Source organism: Anomaloglossus baeobatrachus, chromosome 4 (assembly GCF_048569485.1).
Source record: "Anomaloglossus baeobatrachus isolate aAnoBae1 chromosome 4, aAnoBae1.hap1, whole genome shotgun sequence".
Lineage (NCBI taxonomy): Eukaryota > Metazoa > Chordata > Amphibia > Anura > Aromobatidae > Anomaloglossus > Anomaloglossus baeobatrachus.
This window is the reverse complement of record NC_134356.1, coordinates 11,289,782-11,310,922: the sequence shown is the minus strand read 5'-3', so window position 1 is coordinate 11,310,922 and position 21,141 is coordinate 11,289,782. Positions and strand designations below refer to the sequence as shown.

The following is a 21,141-nucleotide window of genomic DNA, read 5'->3' as shown; positions in this document are numbered from 1 at the left end:
TTTCATTGATGGACGCAATAAGATCATTTACTATGGCGTCCCCATCAGGAGTATCAAGGTTGAGAGCGGCCTCAGGATCAGAATCCTGATCAGCTACCTCCGCTTCATCATACAGAGAGTCCTCTCGCTGAGACCCTGAACATTGTGATGATGTCGAGGGGATATCATAGCGAGCTCGCTTAGTCGGTCTGGGGCTGCGGTCCGTGTCAGAGACCTCACCCTGGGATCCATGAGACACCCCGGGAAGACATTGCTGTTCCAACTGAGGGGGACCAGGGGACAATGATACCACAGTGCCCCTGGCTTGAGATGCCGGCCTGGACTGCAAGGCTTCTAATATCTTAGCCATAGTCTCAGAAAGTCTATCAGTAAAAACTGCAAACTCCGTCCCTGTCACCTGGACAGTGTTAACAGGTGGTTCTCCCTGGGCCACCCCTAGCAGAGGCCCCGGCTGAGAAAGTGCCACAGGGGCTGAGCATTGCACACAATGAGGGTCAGTGGAACCTGCCGGCAGTATAGCCGCACATGCTGCACAGGCAGCATAGTAAGTCTGTGCCATGGCACCCTTGCTATTTGTGGACGACATGCTGTTGTCTCCTCTGAGCAATACAGGAGGGAATATAGCCAAAAATCAACAGTGCACCCTACAGTGTAAAGTATAGACTATAATCCATAAACTATAAATACACTTCTGCACTAGTGGGGCCAGCACCACAGGTGCTGCTTACCGCCTGCGCAAAGCGGTTGTGTGGGCACCAGAAATCCTGCCTGGGTCTCCCTGAGCTTGTCTCTCCTCTCCAGCGTTAGCAGAGCTGAGAGTAATGGCTGCCGGCGTCCTGAGGAGAGGAGGGAGCCGTGGGCGTGACCCAGAAAAGTGCGGGAACTGGTGCCCCACTGTGCAGAGTGAGGGGGGTGGAGTATGCAAAGCATGCTCCAGCCCTCAGTGCTGCCGTCCTGTACAGCGTCCCGCCCTTCCCCTGATTGGCAGGGCTGGGGGCGGGAAGAAAAACGAGACTAGGCCGCAAAAGCCGGGGACTCGAGTTATAAGCGCGGCCGCCGTATAAGCGCGGTCGGCGCAGAAGTACCCGGCGCACTAACAGTCCCAGCCGCGCCGCAGTGATAACCATGGCAGCGGCGGTCAGCGCGGCAGTCCCCCTACACGAACACACTCAGCGACGCTGAAGTGTGTAATGGCACAAACGCAGTCAGCGCTGCTGTCCCCGGTGCACTAGCACACCCAGCAATGCTGGAGTGTTGCTGTGCGCGGTCCCCACGGGGACACAGAGTACCTCAAAGTAGCAGGGCCATGTCCCTGAACGATACTCGGCTCCTATCCAGCAGAGTCCTCAGGAGCTGTGGATGGAGCACGGTCTCCTGTGCCTGGAGACCGATGGGATCCCACTTCACCCAGAGCCCTAATTGAGGGATGGGGAAGGAAAACAGCATGTGGGCTCCAGCCTGCGTACCCGCAATGGATACCTCAACCTTAACAACACCGCCGACAAGAGTGGGGTGAGAAGGGAGCATGCTGGGGGCCCTATATGGGCCCACTTTTCTTCCATCCGACATAGTCAGCAGCTGCTGCTGACCAATCTGTGGAGCTATGCGTGCGTGTCTGACCTCCTTCGCACAAAGCATAAAAACTGATGAGCCCGTGAGCACGGGGGGTGTATAGGCAGAAGGGGAGGGGCTTTACACTTTTAGTGTAATACTTTGTGTGGCCTCCGGAGGCAGTAGCTATACACCCAATTGTCTGGGTCTCCCAAGAAGGAGTGACAAAGAAAAAATATTTCATTAGAAATAAATACACAGACACTGGCTGTAGCTTATAAGCCAAAATCCTGATGTTTGGTTCCCTATAACCTACTTGCTGACGGTTTCCACGTCTGGACGGTCACTGATCACTTACATTCCACCACTGCGCCCTCGTTGGGTTTGGAGTAGCCCTCGCCCTTCACTCGGATCCTCCGGATGATTCCTCCATCTTCCTCCGGGGACAGATCTTCACCTTGAAATTCAAAAAGTTCAATCTGGGAAAGACAAAAAAAAAAAAAAAAAGAGCAAAGGGTATGAAGTCTTCTGCAATCCTGCCCCTCCACCCGACCAGTTAGCACAATCCTCTTCCCTGCACTAGACCACCAGGGGGGATGGGGGGTGGCCGGCATTAACCCTTCCCCAGACCACCGGGGAGGCCGGCATTAACCCTTCCCCAGACCACCGGGGAGGCCGGCATTAACCCTTCCCCAGACCACCGGGGAGGCCGGCATTAACCCTTCCCCAGACCACCGGGGAGGCCGGCATTAACCCTTCCCCAGACCACCGGGGAGGCCGGCATTAACCCTTCCCCAGACCACCGGGGAGGCCGGCATTAATCCTTCCCCAGACCACCGGGGAGGCCGGCATTAACCCTTCCCCAGACCACCGGGGAGGCCGGCATTAACCCTTCCCCAGACCACCGGGGAGGCCGGCATTAACCCTTCCCCAGACCACCGGGGAGGCCGGCATTAACCCTTCCCCAGACCACCGGGGAGGCCGGCATTAACCCTTCCCCAGACCACCGGGGAGGCCGGCATTAACCCTTCCCCAGGCCACCGGGGAGGCCGGCATTAACCCTTCCCCAGGCCACCAAAGAGGCCGGCATTAACCCTTCCCCAGGCCATCAGGGAGGCCGGCATTATCCCTTCCCCAGGCCACCAGGGAGGCCGGCATTAACCCTTCCCCAGGCCACCAGGGAGGCCGGCATTAACCCTTCCCCAGGCCACCAGGGAGGCTGGCATTAACCCTTGCCCAGACCACCTTAGAGGCTGGCATTATCCCTTCCCCAGACCACCAGGGATGTAACATCTCACCTCAAATATGAGCACTGAATTGGGTGGTATTTTGGGGGGGCTTCCCGATGCCCCGTATGCATACTCCGGCTTGCAGGTGACGGTGCACACCTCCCCGGTTGTCATTGTGGACACAGCGATGTCCCACGACTTGATCACCTGACCTGGAGGAAGAAATAATCAGGGTGAAGCCGCCATTGTGTCTGTGGTGTCGGGAGACGGAGCGATGTGCGTGCCGGGCACTGGGGGGCGCTGATCACACTGCAGAGCCCGCGCTGCACAGTCTTAGCCATTAGGTGGCGCCGCTCTGCACCTTTGGAGACGTGGACCGTACCTTTCCCCAGGTCAAAGGTGAACTTGTCCTTCCGGTCTCTGCTGGAGTCAAACTTGGTCCCATCGAGCAGCCACCCCGTGTAGTGGACGCTGACCTTGTCCCCAATCATCGGCCGCTCCTGTCCCGTCCCCTCCTTCTTGATTTTCTGTGGAGAGAAATAAAAAAAGTGAACGAAAGACCACAAAAAAAAAAATCTACATCACCAGAGAATGCGACATGTGGATCAGCAGCAGCGTATGGCGGCACAAACCGACACCTCTGGGCTTCATAGCATCACATACACGGGCTGCACTGCTACACATTTTACAGTGACCTTTCACTGTGGCCAGCCTAAGGCGCACCTGTGCAATAATCATGCTGGCCAGCAAAAGGCGCACCTGTACACAGTGACTGCACCAGCAGAATAGTGAGTGCAGCTCTGGCGTATAATGCAGGAGGTAACTAAGGATCAGTAATGTAATGTATGAACACAGTGACTGCACCAGCAGAATAGTGAGTGCAGCTCTGGAGTATAATACAGGAGGTAACTCAGGATCAGTAATGTATGTACACAGTGACTGCACCAGCAGAATAGTGAGTGCAGCTCTGGAGTATAATACAGGAGGGAACTCAGGATCAGTAATGTAATGTATGTACACAGTGACTGCACCAGCAGAATAGTGAGTGCAGCTCTGGAGTATAATACAGGAGGGAACTCAGGATCAGTAATGTAATGTATGTACACAGTGACTGCACCAGCAGAATAGTGAGTGCAGCTTTAGAGTATAATACAGGAGGTAACTCAGGATCAGTAATGTAATGTATGTACACAGTGACTGCACCAGCAGAATAGTGAGTGCAGCTCTGGGGTATAATACAGGAGGTAACTCAGGATCAGTAATGTAATGTATGTACACAGTGACTGCACCAGCAGAATAGTGAGTGCAGCTCTGGAGTATAATACAGGAGGTAACTCAGGATCAGTAATGTAATGTATGTACACAGTGACTGCACCAGCAGAATAGTGAGTGCAGCTTTAGAGTATAATACAGGAGGTAACTCAGGATCAGTAATGTAATATATGAACACAGTGACTGCACCAGCAGAATAGTGAGTGCAGCTCTGGGGTATAATACAGGAGGTAACTCAGGATCAGTAATGTAATGTATGTACACAGTGACTGCACCAGCAGAATAGTGAGTGCAGCTCTGGAGTATAATACAGGAGGTAACTCAGGATCAGTAATGTAATGTATGTACACAGTGACTGCACCAGCAGAATAGTGAGTGCAGCTCTGGGGTATAATACAGGAGGTAACTCAGGATCAGTAATGTAATGTATGTACACAGTGACTGCACCAGCAGAATAGTGAGTGCAGCTCTGGGGTATAATACAGGAGGTAACTCAGGATCAGTAATGTAAGTACACAGTGACTGCACCAGCAGAATACTGAGTGCAGCTCCGGAGTATAATACAGGAGGTAACTCAGGATCAGTAATGTAATGTATGTACACAGTGACTGCACCAGCAGAATAGTGAGTGCAGCTCTGGGGTATAATACAGGAGGTAACTCAGGATCAGTAATGTAATGTATGTACACAGTGACTGCTCCAGCAGAATAGTGAGTGCAGCTCTGGGGTATAATACAGGAGGTAACTCAGGATCAGTAATGTAATGTATGTACACAGTGACTGCACCAGCAGAATAGTGAGTGCAGCTCTGGAGTATAATACAGGAGGTAACTCAGGATCAGTAATGTAATGTATGTACACAGTGACTGCACCAGCAGAATAGTGAGTGCAGCTCTGGGGTATAATACAGGAGGTAACTCAGGATCAGTAATGTAATGTATGTACACAGTGACTGCACCAGCAGAATAGTGAGTGCAGCTCTGGGGTATAATACAGGAGGTAACTCAGGATCAGTAATGTAAGTACACAGTGACTGCACCAGCAGAATACTGAGTGCAGCTCCGGAGTATAATACAGGAGGTAACTCAGGATCAGTAATGTAATGTATGTACACAGTGACTGCACCAGCAGAATAGTGAGTGCAGCTCTGGGGTATAATACAGGAGGTAACTCAGGATCAGTAATGTAATGTATGTACACAGTGACTGCACCAACAGAATAGTGAGTGCAGCTCCGGAGTATAATACAGGAGGTAACTCAGGATCAGTAATGTAATGTATGTACACAGTGACTGCACCAGCAGAATAGTGAGTGCAGCTCTGGAGTATAATACAGGAGGTAACTCAGGATAAGTAATGTAATGTATGTACACAGTGACTGCTCCAGCAGAATAGTGAGTGCAGCTCTGGAGTGTAATACAGGAGGTGACTCAGGATCAGTAATGTAATGTATGTATACAGTGACTGTACCAGCAGAATAGTGAGTGCAGCTCTGGAGTATAATACAGGAGGTGACTCAGGATCAGTAATGTAATGTATGTACACAGTGACTGCACCAGCAGAATAGTGAGTGCAGCTCTGGAGTATAATACAGGAGGTAACTGAGGATCAGTAATGTATGTACACAGTGACTGCACCAGCAGAATAGTGAGTGCAGCTCTGGAGCATAATACAGGAGGTAACTCAGGATCAGTAATGTAATGTATGTACACAGTGACTGCACCAGCAGAATAGTGAGTGCAGCTCTGGAGTATAATACAGGAGGTAACTCAGGATCAGTAATGTAATGTATGTACACAGTGACTGCACCAGCAGAATAGTGAGTGCAGCTCTGGAGTATAATATAGGAGGTAACTCAGGATCAGTAATGTAATGTATGTACACAGTGACTGCACCAGCAGAATAGTGAGTGCAGCTCTGGAGTATAATACAGGAGGTAACTCAGGATCAGTAATGTAATGTATGTACACAGTGACTGCACCAGCAGACTAGTGAGTGCAGCTCTGGAGTATAATACAGGAGGTAACTGAGGATCAGTAATGTAATGTATGTACACAGTGACTGCACCAGCAGAATAGTGAGTGCAGCTCCGGAGTATAATACAGGAGGTAACTCAGGATCAGTAATGTAATGTATGTACACAGTGACTGCACCAGCAGAATAGTGAGTGCAGCTCTGGAGTATAATACAGGAGGTAACTCAGGATCAGTAATGTATGTACACAGTGACTGCACCAGCAGAATAGTGAGTGCAGCTCTGGAGTATAATACAGGAGGTAACTCAGGATCAGTAATGTATGTACACAGTGACTGCACCAGCAGAATAATGAGTGCAGCTCTGGAGTATAATACAGGAGGTAACTCAGGATCAGTAATGTAATTTATGTACACAGTGACTGCACCAGCAGAATAGTGAGTGCAGCTCCGGAGTATAATAAAGGAGGTAACTCAGGATCAGTAATGTAATGTATGTACACAGTGACTGCACCAGCAGAATAGTGAGTGCAGCTCTGGAGTATAATACAGGAGGTAACTCAGGATCAGTAATGTAATGTATGTACACAGTGACTGCACCAGCAGAATAGTGAGTGCAGCTCCGGAGTATAATACAGGAGGTAACTCAGAATCAGTAATGTAATGTACGTAGACAGTGACTGCACCAGCAGAATAGCGAGTGCAGCTCTGGGGTATAATACAGGAGGTAACTCAGGATCAGTAATGTAATGTATGTAGACAGTGACTGCACCAGCAGAATAGCGAGTGCAGCTCTGGGGTATAATACAGGAGGTAACTCAGGATCAGTAATGTATGTACACAGTGACTGCAGCAGCAGAATAGCGAGTGCAGCTCCGGAGTATAATACAGGAGGTAACTCAGGATCAGTAATGTATGTACACAGTGACTGCACCAGCAGAATAGTGAGTGCAGCTCCGGAGTATAATACAGGAGGTAACTCATTGCTAGTGATGCGAGATAGTGATTGAGGCCAGTATGTTAGATAAGCCGTAACACAGTGATAAAAGGATGATACGATGGGTTCGGGGGTCTCCTGCTATCATCGGTTTCTCCTCCTGTCATTGGCGGTGGGGGGGTTTGGTCTCCTGTCAGTGAGGGGGGTGTCTCCTGTCATTGGCGGGAGGGGGGGGGGTCTCCTGTCATCGCAACGGGGGGGAGTCTCCTGTCATCAGCGGGAGGGAAGGGGGGGGGGGGTGTCTCCTGTGATTTGCCCCCTCACAGGTCGGTGCACAGGGCCCTGCAGATGTTACACTGAATCCAGCACCAGGTGATCCCTGCAGATCTGTGGTAGATTCCCCCGTGGGGCGGTGACCCGGATCTGCAGCATCACACACCCCTCCCTGCCCTGAGTCACCCATCCCTGCCCTCAGGGGGCGCAGCAGGACGGCGCCGCTCACCTTCAGCACCCCCTTATCCCCCTTGGGGCTGATGTCTTCCTCCTCCATGCTCGTGTCCGGGGCTTCCTGCTCCATCATCTCCTCTGCTGTCATAGTGCAGAAACCTGAGCAACGCTCTGCAGCCGGGAGGTCTGGGGATGCAACGCTCTGCAGCCGGGAGGTCTGGGGATGCAACGCTCTGCAGCCGGGAGGTCTGGGGATGCAACGCTCTGCAGCCGGGAGGTCTGGGGATGCAACGCTCTGCAGCCGGGAGGTCTGGGGATGCAACGCTCTGCAGCCGGGAGGTCTGGGGGTGCAACGCTCTGCAGCCGGGAGGTCTGGGGGTGCAACGCTCTGCAGCCGGGAGGTCTGGGGATGCAACGCTCTGCAGCCGGGAGGTCTGGGGGTGCAACGCTCTGCAGCCGGGAGGTCTGGGGATGCAACGCTCTGCAGCCGGGAGGTCTGGGGGTGCAACGCTCTGCAGCCGGGAGGTCTGGGGGTGCAACGCTCTGCAGCCGGGAGGTCTGGGGGTGCAACGCTCTGCAGCCGGGAGGTCTGGGGATGCAACGCTCTGCAGCCGGGAGGTCTGGGGATGCAACGCTCTGCAGCCGGGAGGTCTGGGGATGCAACGCTCTGCAGCCGGGGGGGGTCTGGGGGTGCAACGCTCTGCAGCCGGGGGGGTCTGGGGGTGCAACGCTCTGCAGCCGGGGGGGTCTGGGGGTGCAACGCTCTGCAGCCGGGAGGTCTGGGGGTGCAACGCTCTGCAGCCGGGAGGTCTGGGGGTGCAACGCTCTGCAGCCGGGAGGTCTGGGGATGCAACGCTCTGCAGCCGGGAGGTCTGGGGATGCAACGCTCTGCAGCCGGGGGGGGGTCTGGGGGTGCAACGCTCTGCAGCCGGGGGGGTCTGGGGGTGCAACGCTCTGCAGCCGGGGGGGTCTGGGGGTGCAACGCTCTGCAGCCGGGAGGTCTGGGGGTGCAACGCTCTGCAGCCGGGAGGTCTGGGGGTGCAACGCTCTGCAGCCGGGAGGTCTGGGGATGCAACGCTCTGCAGCCGGGAGGTCTGGGGATGCAACGCTCTGCAGCCGGGAGGTCTGGGGGTGCAACGCTCTGCAGCCGGGAGGGGTCTGGGGGTGCAATGCTCTGCAGCCGGAGGGGCAATGCTCTGCAGCCGGGGGGGGGGGGGGAGTCTGGGAGTGCGACGCTCTGCAGCCGGAGGGGCAATGCTCTGCAGCCGGAGGGGCAATGCTCTGCAGCCGGAGGGGCAATGCTCTGCAGCCGGAGGGGCAATGCTCTGCAGCCGGAGGGGGGGTGTCTGGGGGTGCGACGCTCTGCGGTCTGGGGGTGCGACGCTCTGCAGCAGGCAGTGTGCGGCGTGTATCCGGATCTGCAGGCCACACAGCGGCTTCCCCCGGTCTCCGCCCCCAGCACCGGCTGCAAAGGAAGAGGCGGAGGAAACTTCCAGATCTGCTAGAAACTTCTACCGGGGAGAGGAGGAGCCTCCGACTGTGACGTCATCCAGAGGCGGGGACACAATCTGACCCCGCCCCCATGTGCGGCACATTGTATTCGGCTATGTGCACACGCTGCATCTTTTTTTTTTTTTACCCAAAGAACGCATCCGCTGCAAAACGCTGCGTTTTTTTTGTCAACTCTTGATAGAAAGAATTGCTAGAAATAAATAACATAACTGTCCGATAGAGGGGTAGCTAGCTTGGTCAGCTGTTTTTTTTTTGTAAAAATGATGTGGGGTACCCCCCTTTTTCTAAAACCAGCCAAGGTACAGCAGACAACTGGGGGCTGATATTATATGGGTGGGGAGGGGAGGGCTATGGTTATTTGACCCTTTCCAGCCTATCAATAGCAGCCCGCAGCCGCCCCAGAAGTGGCACGTCCATAAGATGTAGCAATTCTGGTGCTGGACCCGGCTCTTCCCCTTGCCCTGGTGCGGTGGCAATTGGGGTAATAAGGAGTTAATAGCAGACCAAGTCCTAGATTAGTGATGGCACAGGCGTCTATGAGACACCACCCCCATCACTAATCTGTTAGTAGGAGTAAATAAACATAAAAAATCCTTTATTAAGAATAAAAGACAAAAAGTCCCCTCTTTTACCACTTTATTAACCACAAAGCACCCCTCCAGGTCACAGTCTACAGGGGATGGGTGAGGATACAGTAGGAGCTGATCGTGCAGCGGTATAGTGGAGTGAGGGGGATACAGGAGGTGAGGGCTCACAGTCTACAGTGGTGTACTAGACTGAGGGTTACTGCAGGTTGTAGGTTTGTAGGAAGAGGTGGGTCTTCAGGTTCCTTTTGAAGGTTTGCACAGTAGGTGAGAGTCTAATATGCTGGGGTAGAGTGTTCCAGACTATGAGGGAAGCACGGGAGAGATCCTGCATGAGATTGTGGGAAGAGGAGATAAGACAGGAGGAGAGAAGGAGATCTTGTGAGGATCAGAGGTTGCGTGCAGGTAAATACCGGGAGACTAGGTCACAGATGTATGGAGGAGATGGGTTGTGGATGGCTTTGTAGGTCATGGTTAGGATTTTGAACTGGAGTCTTTGGCAATGGGAAGCCAGTGAAGGGATTGGTAGAGTGGAGGGGCCCGGGAATAGCGAGCGGAGAGGTGGAAAAATCTGACTCCTGAGTTTAGGTTAGATTGGAGGGGTGCGAGAGTGTTAGAAGGGAGGCCACAGAACAAGAGGTTGCAGTAGTCCAGGCGGGAGATGATGAGGGCATGCACTATTGTTTTTACACAGTCTTGGTTAAGAAATAATGGCTACAAATTACATAAATGCTACCCTGATAGTGACAATCTCTCCATGAGACAGGCATGGGCGTAACTACAATAGGTCCTCGGGGCTGTGTCTGCTCCTCGGGGTTGCGTCTGCTCCTCGGGGTTGCGTCCGCTCCTTAGGGTTGAGTCCGCTCCTTAGGGCTGTGTCCGCTCCTTAGGGCTGTGTCCGCTCCTCGGGACTGTGTCCGCTCCTCGGGGCTGTGTCCGCTCCTCGGGGCTGTGTCCGCTGCTCGGGGCTGTGTCCGCTGCTCGGGGCTGTGTCTGCTCCTCAGGATGTGTCTGCTCCTCGGGGCTGTGTCTGCTCCTCGGGGCTGTGTCTGCCCCTCGGGGCTGTGTCTGCTCCTCGGGGCTGTGTCTGCTCCTCGGGGCTGTGTCCGCTCCCCAGGATGTGTCTGCTCCTCGGGGCTGTGTCTGCTCCTCAGGGCTGTGTCTGCTCCTCAGGGCTGTGTCTGCTCCTCAGGGCTGTGTCTGCCCCTTGGGGCTGTGTCTGCTCCTCGGGGCTATGTCCGCTCCTCAGTGCTGTGTCCACTCCTCAGGATTGTGGCCACTCCTCGGGGCTGTGTCCGCTCCTCGGGGCTGTGTCCGCTCCTCGGGGCTGTGTCCGCTCCTCGGGGCTGTGTCCGCTCCTCGGGGCTGTGTCCCCTCCTCGGGGTTGTGTTTGCTCCTTGGGGCTCTGTCTGCTCCTCGGGGCCTAGTCCACTCCTCAGGGTTGTGTCTGCTCCGCGGGGCTGTGTCCCCTCCTCGGGGCTGTGTCCCCTCCTCAGGACTGTGTCCGCTCCTCAGGGTTGTGTCTGCTCCTTGAGGCTGTGTCCACTCCTCAGGATTGTGCCCACTCCTCGGGGCTGTGTCCGCTCCTCGGGGCTGTGTCCGCTCCTCGGGGTTGTGTTTGCTCCTCGGGGCTCTGTCCGCTCCTCGGGGCCTAGTCCACTCCTCGGGGTTGTATCTGCTCCGCGGGGCTGTGTCCCCTCTTCGGGGCTGTGTCCCCTTCTCAGGGCTGTGTCCGCTCCTGGGGGCTGTGTCCACTCCTTAGGGTTGTGTCTGCTCCTTGGGGCTGTGTCTGCTCCTCAGGGTTGTGTCTGCTCCTTGCTGCTGTGTCTGCTCCTCAGGGCTATGTCTGCTCCTCAGGGCTATGTCCGCTCCTCAGGGCTATGTCCGCTCCTCAGGCACTATGTCCCCTCCTCGGGGCTGTGTCCCCTCCTCAGGGCTATGTCCACTCCTCGGGGCTGTGTCCCCTCCTCAGGGCTATGTCCACTCCTCGGGGCTGTGTCCGCTCCTCAGGTTTGTGTCTGCTCCTCGGAGCTGTGTCCGCTCCTCAGGGTTGTGCCTGCTCCTCGGGGCTGTGTCTGCTCCTCAGGGCTATGTCCACTCCTCAGGATTGTGCCCACTCCTCGGGGCTGTGTCCACTCCTCGGGGCTGTGTCCGCTCCTCGGGGCTGTGTCCGCTCCTCGGGGTTGTGTTTGCTCCTCGGGGCTCTGTCCGCTCCTCGGGGCCTAGTCCACTCCTCAGGGTTGTATCTGCTCCGCGGGGCTGTGTCCCCTCTTCGGGGCTGTGTCCCCTTCTCAGGGCTGTGTCCGCTCCGGGGGGCTGTGTCCACTCCTTAGGGTTGTGTCCGCTCCGGGGGGCTGTGTCCACTCCTTAGGGTTGTGTCTGCTCCTTGGGGCTGTGTCCGCTCCTTGGGGCTGTGTCTGCTCCTTGGGGCTGTGTCTGCTCCTTGGGGCTGTGTCTGCTCCTTGGGGCTGTGTCTGCTCCTTGGGGTTGTGTCTGCTCCTCAGGGTTGTGTCTGCTCCTCGCTGCTGTGTCTGCTCCTCGCTGCTGTGTCTGCTCCTCGCTGCTGTGTCTGCTCCTCAGGGCTGTGTCCGCTCCTCAGGGCTGTGTCCGCTCCTCAGGGCTGTGTCCGCTCCTCGGGGCTGTGTCCGCTCCTCAGGGTTGTGTCTGCTCCTCGGAGCTGTGTCCGCTCCTCAGGGTTGTGCCTGCTTCTCGGGGCTGTGTCTGCTCCTCAGGGCTATGTCCGCTCCTCAGTGCTGTGTCCACTCCTCAGGATTGTGCCCACTCCTCGGGGCTGTGTCCGCTCCTCGGGGCTGTGTCCGCTCCTCGGGGATGTGTCTGCTCCTCGGGGTTGTGTTTGCTCCTTGGGGCTCTGTCCGCTCCTCGGGGCCTAGTCCACTCCTCAGGGTTGTGTCCCCTCTTCGGAGCTGTGTCCGCTCCTGGGGGCTGTGTCCGCTCCTCAGGGTTGTGTCCGCTCCTCGGGGCTGTGTCCGCTCCTCGGGGCTGTGTCCGCTCCTCGGGGCTGTGTCTGCTCCTCAGGGCTGTGTCCGCTCCTCGGGGTTGTGTTTGCTCCTTGGGGCTCTGTCCGCTCCTCGGGGCCTAGTCCACTCCTCAGGGTTGTGTCCCCTCCTCAGGGCTGTGTCCCCTCCTGAGGGCTGTGTCCCCTCCTCGGGGCTGTGTCCGCTCCTCGGGGCTGTGTCCGCTCCTCAGGGTTGTGCCTGCTCCTCGGGGCTGTGTCTGCTCCTCAGGGCTATGTCCGCTCCTCAGTGCTGTGTCCGCTCCTCATGATTGTGCCCACTCCTCGGGGCTGTGTCCCCTCCTCGGGGCTGTGTCCGCTCCTCGGGGCTGTGTCTGCTCCTCGGGGCTGTGTCTGCTCCTCGGGGCTGTGTCTGCTCCTCGGGGTTCTGTCCGCTCCTCGGGGTTCTGTCCGCTCCTCTGGGTTCTGTCCGCTCCTCTGGGTTCTGTCCGCTCCTCTGGGTTCTGTCCGCTCCTCAGGGGTGTGTCCGCTCCTCAGGGGTGTGTCCGCTCCTCAGGGGTGTGTCCGCTCCTCGGGGCTCTGTTCGCTCCTCGGGTCTGTGTCCGCTCCTCAGGGTGGTTTCTGCTCCTCAGGGCTGTGTTCACTCCTCGGGGCTGTGTCCGCTCCTCAGGGTGGTTTCTGCTCCTCAGGGCTGTGTCCGCTCCTCAGGGTGGTTTCTGCTCCTCAGGGCTGTGTCCGCTCCTCAGGGCTGTGTCCGCTCCTCAGGGCTGTGTCCGCTCCTCGGGGCTGTGTCCGCTTCTCAGGGTTGTGTCTGCTCCTCGGAGCTGTGTCCGCTCCTCAGGGTTGTGCCTGCTTCTCGGGGCTGTGTCTGCTCCTCAGGGCTATGTCCGCTCCTCAGGGCTGTGTCCGCTCCTCAGGGTGGTTTCTGCTCCTCAGGGCTGTGTCCGCTCCTCAGGGTGGTTTCTGCTCCTCAGGGCTGTGTCCGCTCCTCAGGGCTGTGTCCGCTCCTCAGGGCTGTGTCCGCTCCTCGGGGCTGTGTCCGCTTCTCAGGGTTGTGTCTGCTCCTCGGAGCTGTGTCCGCTCCTCAGGGTTGTGCCTGCTTCTCGGGGCTGTGTCTGCTCCTCAGGGCTATGTCCGCTCCTCAGGGCTATGTCCGCTCCTCAGGGCTGTGTCCGCTCCTCAGGGCTGTGTCCGCTCCTCAGGGCTGTGTCCGCTCCTCAGGGTGGTTTCTGCTCCTCAGGGCTGTGTCCGCTCCTCAGGGCTGTGTCCGCTCCTCAGGGCTGTGTTCGCTCCTCGGGGCTGTGTCCGCTTCTCAGGGTTGTGTCTGCTCCTCGGAGCTGTGTCCGCTCCTCAGGGTTGTGCCTGCTTCTCGGGGCTGTGTCTGCTCCTCAGGGCTATGTCCGCTCCTCAGTGCTGTGTCCACTCCTCAGGATTGTGCCCACTCCTCGGGGCTGTGTCCGCTCCTCGGGGCTGTGTCCGCTCCTCGGGGCTGTGTCCGCTCCTCGGGGCTGTGTCCGCTCCTCGGGGCTGTGTCTGCTCCTCGGGGTTGTGTTTGCTCCTTGGGGCTCTGTCCGCTCCTCGGGGCCTAGTCCACTCCTCAGGGTTGTGTCCCCTCCTCGGGGCTGTGTCCCCTCTTCGGAGCTGTGTCCGCTCCTGGGGGCTGTGTCCGCTCCTCAGGTTTGTGTCCGCTCCTCAGGTTTGTGTCCGCTCCTCGGGGCTGTGTCCGCTCCTCGGGGCTGTGTCCGCTCCTCAGGGTTGTGCCTGCTCCTCGGGGTTGTGCCTGCTCCTTGGGGCTGTGTCTGCTCCTCAGGGCTATGTCCGCTCCTCGGGGCTGTGTCTGCTCCTCAGGGCTGTGTCCGCTCCTCGGGGTTGTGTTTGCTCCTTGGGGCTCTGTCCGCTCCTCGGGGCCTAGTCCACTCCTCAGGGTTGTGTCCCCTCCTCGGGGCTGAGTCCCCTCCTCAGAGCTGTGTCCCCTCCTCGGGGCTATGTCCGCTCCTCAGGGTTGTGCCTGCTCCTCGGGGCTGTGTCTGCTCCTCAGGGCTATGTCCGCTCCTCAGTGCTGTGTCCGCTCCTCATGATTGTGCCCACTCCTCGGGGCTGTGTCCCCTCCTCGGGGCTGTGTCCGCTCCTCGGGGCTGTGTCTGCTCCTCGGGGCTGTGTCTGCTCCTCGGGGCTGTGTCTGCTCCTCGGGGTTGTGTCTGCTCCTCGGGGCTGTGTCTGCTCCTCGGGGCTGTGTCTGCTCCTCTGGGTTCTGTCCGCTCCTCTGGGTTCTGTCCGCTCCTCTGGGTTCTGTCCGCTCCTCTGGGTTCTGTCCGCTCCTCAGGGGTGTGTCCGCTCCTCAGGGGTGTGTCCGCTCCTCAGGGGTGTGTCCGCTCCTCAGGGGTGTGTCCGCTCCTCAGGGGTGTGTCCGCTCCTCGGGGCTCTGTCCGCTCCTCGGGTCTGTGTCCGCTCCTCAGGGTGGTTTCTGCTCCTCAGGGCTGTGTTCACTCCTCGGGGCTGTGTCCGCTCCTCAGGGTGGTTTCTGCTCCTCAGGGCTGTGTCCGCTCCTCAGGGTGGTTTCTGCTCCTCAGGGCTGTGTCCGCTCCTCGGGGCTGTGTTCACTCCTCGGGGCTGTGTTCACTCCTCGGGGCTCTGTCCGCTCCTCGGGTCTGTGTCCGCTCCTCGGGGTGGTTTCTGCTCCTCAGGGCTGTGTTCACTCCTTGGGGCTGTGTCCACTCCTCGGGGCTTTGTCTGCTCCTCAGGGTTGTGTCCCCTCCTCAGGGCTGTGTCCCCTCCTCAGGGCTGTGTCCCCTCCTCAGGGCTGTGTCCCCTCCTTGGGGCTGTGTCCGCTCCTCAGGGTTGTGCCTGCTCCTCAGGGCTATGTCCGCTCCTCAGTGCTGTGTCCGCTCCTCAGGGTTGTGCCCACTCCTCGGGGCCTTGTCCCCTCCTCGGGGCCTTGTCCCCTCCTTGGGGCTGTGTCCGCTCCTCAGGGTTGTGCCTGCTTCTCGGGGCTGTGTCTGCTCCTCAGGGCTATGTCCGCTCCTCAGTGCTGTGTCCACTCCTCAGGATTGTGCCCACTCCTCGGGGCTGTGTCCGCTCCTCGGGGCTGTGTCCGCTCCTCGGGGCTGTGTCCGCTCCTCGGGGCTGTGTCCGCTCCTCGGGGATGTGTCTGCTCCTCGGGGTTGTGTTTGCTCCTTGGGGCTCTGTCCGCTCCTCGGGGCCTAGTCCACTCCTCAGGGTTGTGTCCCCTCCTCGGGGCTGTGTCCCCTCTTCGGAGCTGTGTCCGCTCCTGGGGGCTGTGTCCGCTCCTCAGGGTTGTGTCCGCTCCTCGGGGCTGTGTCCGCTCCTCGGGGCTGTGTCCGCTCCTCGGGGTTGTGCCTGCTCCTCGGGGTTGTGCCTGCTCCTTGGGGCTGTGTCTGCTCCTCAGGGCTATGTCCGCTCCTCGGGGCTGTGTCTGCTCCTCGGGGCTGTGTCCGCTCTTCGGGGTTGTGTTTGCTCCTTGGGGCTCTGTCCGCTCCTCGGGGCCTAGTCCACTCCTCAGGGCTGTGTCCCCTCCTCGGGGCTGTGTCCCCTCCTCAGGGCTGTGTCCCCTCCTCGGGGCTCTGTCCGCTCCTCGGGTCTGTGTCCGCTCCTCAGGGTGGTTTCTGCTCCTCAGGGCTGTGTTCACTCCTCGGGGCTGTGTCCGCTCCTCAGGGTGGTTTCTGCTCCTCAGGGCTGTGTCCGCTCCTCAGGGCTGTGTCCGCTCCTCAGGGTGGTTTCTGCTCCTCGGGGCTGTGTTCACTCCTCGGGGCTGTGTTCACTCCTCGGGGCTCTGTCCGCTCCTCGGGGCTCTGTCCGCTCCTCGGGGTGGTTTCTGCTCCTCAGGGCTGTGTTCACTCCTCGGGGCTGTGTCCACTCCTCAGGGCTTTGTCTGCTCCTCAGGGTTGTGTCCCCTCCTCGGGGCTGTGTCCCCTCCTCAGGGCTGTGTCCCCTCCTTGGGGCTGTGTCCGCTCCTCAGGGTTGTGCCTGCTCCTCAGGGCTATGTCCGCTCCTCAGTGCTGTGTCCGCTCCTAAGGTTTGGCCCACTCCTCGGGGCCTTGTCCCCTCCTCGGGGCCTTGTCCCCTCCTCGGGGCTGTGTCTGCTCCTCGGGGCTGTGTCTGCTCCTCGGGGCTGTGTCTGCTCCTCGGGGCTGTGTCTGCTCCTCGGGGCTGTGTCTGCTCCTCGGGGCTGTGTCCGCTCCTCTGGGTTCTGTCCGCTCCTCAGGGCTATGTCTGCTCCTCAGTGCTGTGTCTGCTCCTCATGATTGTGCCCACTCCTCGGGGCCTTGTCCCCTCCTCGGGGCCTTGTCCCCTCCTCGGGGCCTTGTCCCCTCCTCGGGGCTGTGTCTGCTCCTCGGGGCTGTGTCCGCTCCTCTGGGTTCTATAGAAGAAAAAACCGGATGCACAGCTCAATGCAGTAAAAAGCTGGGTGCTGCAGCCTGCATGAAACAGGAATTGAGGAAACAGAGGAAAGCTCATGCAAAACCGGCGCACAACCCAATCATGTAAATTAGTCAGTGACTGGTTCATATAATTATAAATTTATTAAGTCCAAAAACACACACTACAAAGACATAATAAAATCAATTAAAATTGTGCAGAATAGCACAGGTAAGGACACGTTCCCTCTGGAATGATTGGAAATTTGCCAACATGAATACATGGAAGGGTCAGCATATAATCAAGGAAAAAAAAATAAATATTCATATATATTTATGTGTGACTCATGTGTATCTCTCAATAATGATTACACAGCACATGCTTTCATTATGTGACAGGTGAATGATGACAATACGTAAACCCCAATGTTTCCTTGATTATATGCTGACCCTTCCATGTATTCATGTTGGCAAATTTCCAATCATTCCAGAGGGAACGTGTCCTTACCTGTGCTATTCTGCACAATTTTAATTGATTTTATTATGTCTTTGTAGTGTGTGTTTTTGGACTTAATAAATTTATAATTATATGAACCAGTCACTGACTAATTTACATGATTGGGTTGTGCGCCGGTTTTGCATGAGCTTTCCTCTCCTCTGGGTTCTGTCCGCTCCTCAGGGGTGTGTCTGCTCCTCGGGGCTCTGTCCGCTCCTCGGGTCTGTGTCCGCTCCTCAGGGTGGTTTCTGCTCCTCAGGGCTGTGTCCACTCCTCGGGGCTTTGTCTGCTCCTCAGGGTTTTGTCCGCTCCTCAGGGTTTTGTCCGCTCCTCGGGGCTGTGTCCGCTCCTCGGGGCTGTGTCCACTCCTCGGGGCTGTGTCCACTCCTCGGGGCTGTGTCCGCTCCTCAGGGTTTTGTCCGCTCCTCGGGGCTGTGTCCGCTCCTCGGGGCTGTGTCCGCTCCTCGGGGCTTTGTCTGCTCCTCAGGGTTTTGTCCGCTCCTCGGGTCTGTGTCCGCTCCTCAGGGTGGTTTCTGCTCCTCGGGGCTGTGTCCACTCCTCGGGGCTTTGTCTGCTCCTCAGGGTTTTGTCCGCTCCTCGGGGCTGTGTCCGCTCCTCGGGGCTGTGTCTGCTCCTCGGGGCTGTGTCCGCTCCTCGGGGCTTTGTCTGCTCCTCGGGGCTGTGTCCTCTCCTCGGGGCTGTGTCCACTCCTCGGGGCTGTGTCCACTCCTCGGGGCTGTGTCCACTCCTCAGGGCTGTGTCCGCTCCTCGGGGCTGTGTCCGCTCCTCGGGGCTGTGTCCGCTCCTCGGGGCTGTGTCCGCTCCTCGGGGCTTTGTCTGCTCCTCGGGGCTTTGTCTGCTCCTCGGGGTTGTGTCTGCTCCTCGGGGTTGTGTCTGCTCCTCGGGGTTGTGTCTGCTCCTCGGGGTTGTGTCTGCTCCTCGGGGTTGTGTCTGCTCCTCGGGGCTGTGTCCGCTCCTCGGGGCTGTGTCCGCTCCTCGGGGCTGTGTCCGCTCCTCGGGGCTGTGTCCACTCCTCGGGGCCTAGTCCACTCCTCAGGGTGGTTTCTGCTCCTCGGGGCTGTGTCCGCTCCTCAGGGTTGTGTCCCCTCCTCGGGGCTGTGTCCGCTCCTCGGGGCTGTGTCCACTCCTCGGGGCTGTGTCCACTCCTCGGGGCCTAGTCCACTCCTCAGGGTGGTTTCTGCTCCTCAGGGCTGTGTCCACTCCTCGGGGCTGTGTCCGCTCCTCGGGGCCTAGTCCACTCCTCAGGGTGGTTTCTGCTCCTCGGGGCTTTGTCTGCTCCTCAGGGCTGTGTCCGCTCCTTGGGGCTGTGTTCACTCCTCAGGGCTGTGTCCGCTCCTCGGGGCTGTGTCCGCTCCTCGGGGTTGTGTCCCCTCCTCAGGGCTGTGTCCCCTCCTCAGGGCTGTGTTCACTCCTCGGGGCTGTGTCCGCTCCCCGGGGCTGTGTCTGCTCCTCAGGGCTGTGTCCGCTCCTCGGGGCTGTGTCCGCTCCCCGGGGCTGTGTCTGCTCCTCAGGGCTATGTCCGCTCCTCGGGGCTGTGTCTGCTCCTCAGGGTTCTGTCTGCCTCCTACAAGACACTGCTGAGCAGCCGAATGAGGGAAGCAGACTTCCTTCTTGAAGTGTAATTCTTAGTGTCAGCCTCCAGGTGGCAGCAGCGCACAGTGGTCTCCTGCATCCCCCACTAAGTAGCCAGAGAAAATAAAATGAGAGCTAATACTATATAATAAAACAGCCAATCAAAGCTCAGCTTTCACTTGTCAAAAGCAGAATATGAAATGAAAACCGCGCTGTGATTGGTCGCTACTGGCAACACACACGCAAAGCCCAACCTCTATATAGAACAGCCCCATAAAGGATCTCTTACCATTGACCTAGCAACAATGACGTCACAAAGTCCCCCACTGCTCATTCATTGGCTACTGTCACTCTCTCACGTATGATTGGATCCTGAATCTCTTGACTAATTCCCTTCTGCTATTGGCTAAGGCTATTGCGGAAGGCGGGTGACGTCAGGTGCCCTGTGATTGGCTGATCGGAAGCGCGGGAGATTGTGTTTACTTCGTGGTGCTTGCTGGGTAATATCGGCGGTGACAGTGATATCGAAAGCATAACGACAGCGGTGACTTACCGATAGGTCAGTGATATCGGGATAGTACTGCGGTGCCAGGGAGATGGGGCTGTAACCCATAGCAACCACTGTGGAGATGAAGTCGGTGTCAGAGGCGGGGGGGGGAGGGGAAATGGAAGGATAAGATCACGTGGCATAGTTGTCAGAGAAGTTGTCAGGGTGCAAAAGCTTGTGTACGCCCCGCCCAATACATACAGAGCCCAGACCCCCGAATATGTACAGACCCCAGACCGGACCCCCGAATCTATACAGACCCCCGAATATATACAGACCCCAGACCGGACCCCTGAATATATACAGACCCCAGACCGGACCCCTGAATATATACAGAGCCCAGACCGGACCCCCGAATCTATACAGACCCCAGACTGGACCCCCGAATCTATACAGACCCCAGACCAGACCCCCGAATATATACAGAGCCCAGACCAGACCCCCGAATATGTACAGACCCCAGACCAGACCCCCGAATCTATACAGAGCCCAGACCAGACCCCCGAATATGTACAGACCCCAGACCAGACCCCCGAATCTATACAGAGCCCAGACCAGACCCCCGAATATGTACAGACCCCAGACCAGACCCCCGAATCTATACAGAGCCCAGACCAGACCCCCGAATATGTACAGACCCCAGACCGGACCCCCGAATCTATACAGAGCCCAGACCAGACCCCCGAATATGTACAGACCCCAGACCGGACCCCCGAATCTATACAGACCCCAGACCGGACCCCCGAATATGTACAGACCCCAGACCGGACCCCCGAATCTATACAGACCCCAGACCGGACCACTGAATATATACATATCTATGGGGAGATAAGGTATGCACACCAGTGACTATGGAAGGGGAATACATGGAATAGCAGAAACTGCTGTGTGAATACTGACATGAAAAATTCAATAGCTATTTGTTAGAATGAAATGTGAAAAATGGAATCTGCATTACTGCCATAAATATATGAATAAAGAGAAATTTAGCTACTGAATTGATCAATGCAGAAGAGCCCCAACACTACGCCAAAGTATTTCTCTACGTTGGGGTCCCTAGCTTGTGTGTGTCCTCTCATGCAGTATTCACACAGCAGTTTCTGCTATTCCATGTATTCCCCTTACATAGTCACTGGTGTGCATACCTTATCTCCCCATAGTGATGTTTTTTAGGTTTTTTGCACCCAGTTCAGACATAGAATGGAGTTCCAAACGTTATTCCTTAATGTTAGTAGTTTTTCGTTTGTGAACCCTCCCCATACACACCTATTGCCAATCCACATTATACGCATATATAGCCTGGGTCTCAGCGTCCCATACACGGTAAGTTTTTTAACTGCATGAGAGGACACACACAAGCTAGGGACCCCAACGTAGAGAAATACTTTGGCGTAGTGTTGGGGCTCTATTGCATTGATCAATTCAGTAGCTAAATTTCTCTTTATTCATATATTCATGGCAGTAATGCAGGTTCCATTTTTCACATTTCATTCTAACAAATAGCTATTGAATTTTTCATGTCAGTATTCACACAGCAGTTTCTGCTATTCCATGTATTCCCCTTCCATAGTCACTGGTGTGCATACCTTATCTCCCCATAGTGATGTTTTTTAGGTTTTTTGCACCCAGTTCAGACATAGAATGGAGTTCC

The 21,141-nt window shown here is 57.0% G+C and overlaps 2 protein-coding genes across 2 annotated transcripts in view; one reads left to right on the top strand and one right to left on the bottom strand.

Moving 5' to 3' along the window:
• FKBP4 (FKBP prolyl isomerase 4) overlaps positions 1–8,888 on the bottom strand; it is a 28,369-nt gene extending 19,481 nt beyond the window's left edge. The window contains exons 1-4 of the mRNA XM_075343070.1: positions 7,464–8,888; positions 3,163–3,307; positions 2,850–2,992; positions 1,910–2,030 (exon numbers count right to left, since the gene is read on the bottom strand). Coding sequence (XP_075199185.1) covers positions 1,910–2,030; positions 2,850–2,992; positions 3,163–3,307; positions 7,464–7,556 — 502 coding nt within the window. The 5' untranslated portion in view covers positions 7,557–8,888. The remainder of the gene's footprint in view (positions 1–1,909; positions 2,031–2,849; positions 2,993–3,162; positions 3,308–7,463) is intronic.
• A 10,544-nt stretch (positions 8,889–19,432) lies between these two features.
• The window catches only part of DDX11 (DEAD/H-box helicase 11), a 51,070-nt gene continuing 49,361 nt past the window's right edge, over positions 19,433–21,141 (top strand). Inside the window, exon 1 of the mRNA XM_075343647.1 lies at positions 19,433–19,502. The gene's annotated coding sequence lies outside the window, so the exon portion shown is untranslated. The remainder of the gene's footprint in view (positions 19,503–21,141) is intronic.